The sequence below is a fragment of the Nuphar pumila genome, chromosome 9 (genome assembly GCF_984573655.1).
Source record: "Nuphar pumila chromosome 9, dmNupPumi1.hap1.1, whole genome shotgun sequence".
NCBI lineage: Eukaryota > Viridiplantae > Streptophyta > Magnoliopsida > Nymphaeales > Nymphaeaceae > Nuphar > Nuphar pumila.
Genome location: NC_143257.1, coordinates 8,890,664 through 8,896,427, shown reverse-complemented (window position 1 = coordinate 8,896,427; position 5,764 = coordinate 8,890,664). Strand labels below are relative to the sequence as shown.

General features: G+C 46.1%; 1 protein-coding gene across 1 annotated transcript; it reads right to left on the bottom strand.

Annotated features, from left to right (window-relative positions):
- Positions 1-336: 336 nt before the first annotated feature.
- LOC149828385 (EIN3-binding F-box protein 1-like) lies at positions 337-2,270 on the bottom strand. The gene has a single exon (XM_090017549.1). The coding sequence runs from the start codon at positions 2,196-2,198 to the stop codon at positions 456-458; it is 1,743 nt and encodes a 580-aa protein (XP_089873675.1). The 5' UTR covers positions 2,199-2,270; the 3' UTR covers positions 337-455.
- Between the last annotated feature and the right edge of the window lie 3,494 nt (positions 2,271-5,764).

Below are 5,764 nucleotides of genomic sequence, written 5' to 3'. Positions count from 1 at the left end.
ACAGCGATTCACATGCAACGTTTTGTGACAGTGCTCAGAACTAAGACTTCACTTCTTCCGGAGCTACTTGTTCAAATTGTCGTTTTTGTCCTCTTTGAATAAGAAAAAGGGGACAATTTAACTGCTTGAGATGATGAAGGCCCCTCACGCTTTGCATGCATTAGGAAAAAAGAATTCTAAAAGTTTGTGGCTATGTATATTTTATTTAGAGCTAAAGCAAATGTGGGTCTTGATCTTCTCCCCACCTCATTTTCCATAAACCAGAATATCTGACGAATACCGACGAAAAAGGTGGAAAAAAGAGAACAAAGAAAACAGGTTTAAAGAATGCACATATACAAAAGTTTTCAAAGACTGTATTCCATGACAAAACGCCAGAGTTTTCTTTCTGTACATGAACACATTATACAAGATGAACGTAAAGAAGTACAAAACAAATTGTGGATCCCAACCTTCTAATAGATCAGGTCACATTCAAAATGGCTGCCCTCAAAGGAATGGAGTGCCTTCTGGCTCAAACCAGGGCATTTCTTTAGGTTCAAGCTCGTCAACCAGACCATCTTATCAAGATGAGCCAAGCCGCCATCCTTAACTGCACTTCCCGAAACGTCCAAATCCCTTAGCTCTGTGCAGTAAAAAGAAATGATCTGCAAACTCTGGCTCGTCAGCCCCGAGCACTCGCTTATGTCCAGTGACTTTAACTGTGCTCCAAAAGAACGAGCTATCTCAAGAACCGATGAATCAGTTAACCTTGTGCACCCGTTCAAGCTCACCCTATCAAGGGTTATGGCCTTCTTACCACAGCCCATCAGCAGGCTGGCAACCCCTCCATCTGATATGTCTCCTAGGCCAATGAGCTCTACTTCACGTAACTTGGAGCAAGCTCTTCCGATCCATCCCAAGAAAGCATCCCCTAGGCCTGGGCAGCCACCAACCATTAGGCTTTCAAGTTTATTGCAGGCGGGTGATGGTGAGGCTACCAAACCTGCACATTTCCTCGGTTCCGCAATGCCGTTGCATTTCACCAAGGAAAGGTTCTTCAGGTTTTTGGCATATCTTGAAAGGAACTCCACCAACCCATTGAAAGAAACCCGGTGGCATGCTTCTAGGGTCAACTTCTCTAGGGCAACCATCCCATGACCCAGCTCCACCAAACCCTCATCATTCAATGCCCTGCACCCACTGATGGCTATGCTCTTAAGGTTGGCACACTCCTTCCCAATAGCTCTATACCCAGACAAACTCCACAAGCCACAAGGCTCAAGGAGATCAATCTCCTGCTGGTTGTAGATGTCCCCACTACTGGTGCAAGTCATGTTCTTTGGAGTACCAAAGGAGTACCCTTCTAGAGAGAGCGACATCAGTGCCTTGCAGTGCCTAACTATCGCCAACACCGCGTGCAGATTGGAGCGAAGCTGGGCAAGCCTGAGCCTCTTCAGATTGGGCAACCCGGCAAGGATCGCAAACACGCCTTCGTCGCCCACGAGGCGGCATCCCTTCACGGAGATGGAATGGAGGGTGGGAGTGTATGCCCCAAAGGCCTTGAAGCTGCTGTTCCCAACGTTTTTGCACGACTCCACTTTCAACGTGGTCAGCTTCTTGAGCCCCCTCGCGACCGCCACCATGCCCTCGTCCGTGATCAGCGGGCACTCGCACAGGTCGAGTTTCTCCAAGAGAGCGCACCCTTTGGACACGCAAACGAGGCCCTTGCTGGTTACGTAGAGACAACCCCACAGGGCCAGCGACTTGAGGCATGGAAAGCCCGAGCCGACGATGTCGAGCCCACAATCCGTCACACCGTGCGGTAGTGACGAATGCGGTGCCATCTCCAGGAAGTCCCCTCTGATGCTCAAGTCCCCAACTATCCCTCTCGCCCACTTGCGAACGGCCATGGCCGCCAGCCTCGTGTCCACCGCATGGCCTCCCTCCAAGCACCGAGCCATCCTGTCTCTGGCACTCGACTGGGTTGCTGACTCCGCCTTGAAGTCCGATCTCTTCATGTGGGCTTGGAGAAGGAGCCATTTCTTGCACACCGCCCCGCATAACCAACGGTCCGCAGGGTCAGGGTTGTAGCTGAATATCTCCATGATGCACTCGTCTGGCAGACGATTAAACGGGTTCTCTCTGTTGCCACCATCAACATCCTCTATCACCTCCCTCCTAGCCTTCTTCCTTCTCTTACAAACCCCAGTTCCCATGAGAGAGAGAGAGAGAGAGAGAGAGAGAGAGAGTCTTTGGATGGCAACAAGGGAGAGAGAAGAAGAAAGGGCTTTATTGCTATATCGAAAGAGCCTCTCAGGGTTCTTTATGAAAGGGAGATATACTGTGAAGAAACAGTATGGGTTTATAATTTCAAAGAATTCAAGAGGGAGTCAGACCGGCGAAAGCTAAACATGGAAGGTAATGAGTGCACGGTTTCAAATTCATCCCCCTTCGCACATACGCCTGGCTTTGAACGCATCTTTGTCTTGCTTTTTTTAATCATAAAGAATGATGAAACAGTCCAGCTGCTTGGTTGCGATACAACGAACCGAACCGAAGCCAAGCATGAGCCTTCCACCTTTTCTTTCCTCGTTGCTTTCTGCCGTTGAATTCTGTGAAAATTTCGTCCACTTGCCTGCCTATTTTAGAGCCTCAATGCATGCTCATCTACCATCCGATGGTATTTTCCATTTTCCGTGTGCCCATGGACCGAGTATGTATCTCATGTAGGGGTGTCAACGGGTCGGGTTTAAGAGAAACCAGACTTGAACTTAATTTTTGGGTATAGTATTAGGGGTGGCAATTTCTGACCCGACCCGCCAACCCGCCTCTTAGGCGGGTTCGGGTTGGGCTTAAGCCAACCCGTTTAATAAACGGGTCAACCCGCGTAACCCATTTATTAAACAGGTCGGGTTCGGGTTGGGGGTATGCCAACCCGCCAACCCGGCTGACCCGTTTAATAAACGGGTTAGGCGGGTGGGTCAACCCGCCAACCCGACCCGCCAACCCGTCTGCCAACCCGCCAACCCACCAACCCGACCCGCCAACCTGACTACCTGCCAACCCGATCCGTCAACCCGCCAACCCGACTCGCGAAACTGAAAACCCGTTTACCCGACCCAACCCATTTATTAAATGGGTTGGCGGGTCGTGTCGGGTTACCCGTTTATTAAACGAGTCGGGTTCGTGTTTGCCACAGCCGACCCGTTTAATAAACAGGCGGGTTCGGGTTGAGGTATGCTGACACGCCAACCCGCCAACCCGACCCGCCAACCTGCCAACCCGACCCGATTGCCACCCCTATATAGTATCATGTCCAAACTAGGGATGGTAGTGGACCGGGGGAAAGCGGGGCCCCACCCCGCCTCGCCCCGTTTGGACCGGGGATGAAGGGTATGAAACGGGGATGGAGGATAAAATCCATCCCCGCCGCGGAGGCGGGGCGGGGGTGGACGTGCACTTTTCCCCGCCCCGACCACTTTTCCCCGCAATATCCCCGCCCCGCCCCGCCTCATCCCCGTTTGGACCGGGGATGAAGGGTATGAAACGGGGATGGAGGCGGGGCAGGGGTGGAAACCTTGTCCCCCGCCCCGCCCCACTGCCATCCCTAGTCCAAACCTGAATCTAATCGATCAGGATTCAGGTCTACTTAAGAAAACCATACTCAAACCCGATAAAAACTGCATGAATCAGAACCGGAACCATACCCGATAAAACCATATTTTTAGTTTGTCAACTTTAGAGTGAAAAATTATGAGTCTTAATAGGATAAAATTTCACAAACTATACCTGGGTCCATGTATTAATCGGATCTTCAGGTCTGAACCCGAATCTTAATCGGATCTTCTTATTTATCACCATACCTGCACCCTGTAAACCCAATCCGTTGAAACCCCTAATGTCATGTTGGTCGCCCCCTATAGCCTTCATATTTCACTGCTGCCCCGAGTTTTAGACTGGCTGTATCCCAGAGATGAAGAGCAGTCAGGTGCAGACAGACATAGTGACAAATATTGCCAGATTTACGAAAATCTCGCGAGAAATTGCCTGAAAGTTTAAAATGGCAATTTCTTGTTATGAAAAAAACATAAATACCGTGCTTTAAATGCGATATTTACGTTTTAAACAGCTATTTATCGCAAAAAAAAATCATGTATTTTTATTTTTAAATAATTGTTATCAATATTTTCTTATAAAAAACAAATTTCATATTTCTTAATTTATTTTTTTATTCCCGAGATTTTGCGAAAAAAAATGCGAGAATTATGGAATTTTTTCAATTTCTCCCGAGTTTTTTGAAAAAACGAGAAATTGCCGATAAAAAACGTTTGTCACTATGCAGACAGACCATGAAAAAATAAAAGAGCAGTCAAAGTACCGCCGCACACTCGGTCTGCAATGCGATTGCACGTGATCTGCCTTCCTAGTTGAGACTAGATGCAATCACATTGTACTAACGCAATGTGCCGCTGCTCCTTGATCTGCCTTCATCTGCTGTTGGGCTCCACTCTGACAGACTGTATATAACAGCAGGCGAAGGGAGATCAGCAGCAACGGCACGTTGCATTTGCCAGCTTTAGCTCTGTCAACTCGTCAGGTAAATAATAGACAGTAGTAATGGGTAAGATGGTCGCAACCCATTTCTCTTCCTGGCTTAGCCAGCTAATCTGAGCCTACTTTCAGCTGTACAGTTTAATTATTTCACTAAATTCCCAACGTTTGTTTCTTTTCATAGCAATTCAGGAAACAAACATTCTGTTTGATTGACTTAGCCAGATCTGGATCGAGCTGATCGAGGGCTACTTGGTATATATATATATATATATATATATATATATATATATATATATATATATATATATGTGATGATTGATGTGAATGGATTCGATCTGTAGCACGTCGAATCCTTGTTTTGGTTTCTATTCTGTCAAAGTTTTTGGATCATCCTCTTCTGAATATCGACCAGTAGCTGCCCAACTTGAGCAAGTGGGTTCATTATTTATAGTGTTGTCTCAAAAAGAACTAGTATTATAACTGGCATTTCCTTTTCCACTTCTTTTTGCAAATTGCAACTTGGACGATTCCTTGTCTATTCGAGAATTATGAAAGCGTGGCATAATAACTCTATGAAGAAAGCTAAGAGTAATGAGAATTAAAGAAAGGTGGGGGAGAAAATTTAAGATACAGGAGGAAATTCAAAATTTCAACCTTGTCAGTGGGCATTACTTCTATATGTTACCTGCACTAAGTTCCATCATTTCAGAAATAACAGGAGCCCCTGAACTTTGTCTTGAGAGCTAAGTTGCAAAGAAATGATCTAATGGTTTTGTTTAGCAGAACGTTCATGGAGTTCAGACTACAGAAAAAAGTGTTCTGTTGGCTAAGCCCCTCACAAAAAGAAGAGGAATATTGGGAGGCTATAATTATCCGTAATGAACTTGTACTGTCATGGCATTTCATTCATATATTTTTTACTGTAAGACGGGCCGAGTGGCTAAATTTTCGACCTTTCAACTTTCTTTACTCGCTCGCATCTATGTTTTGTAGTTACTTGGTGAACGTATACCATCTTTTCCATAAAGAATTAAGACCTAATTTACCTGCCTAGCTTTCGAGACTGAAGGTGTTTTGTCTTTCTACATTTGAATTTGTTATGCAAACCAGGAAACACCAAGTAAACCACAAGATAAAAGAAAAAAAAATGGAATAAAACACAATATTTTATGTGATTTGGCACTTGGACCTATATTAACGGGCGAAGGAGATGCGAGGAAATATCATG

Excerpts from the sequence above, each read along its gene's own strand:
- LOC149828385 (XM_090017549.1), bottom strand. The coding sequence starts at position 2,198 with ATGGGAACTGGGGTTTGTAAGAGAAGGAAGAAGGCTAGGAGGGAGGTG.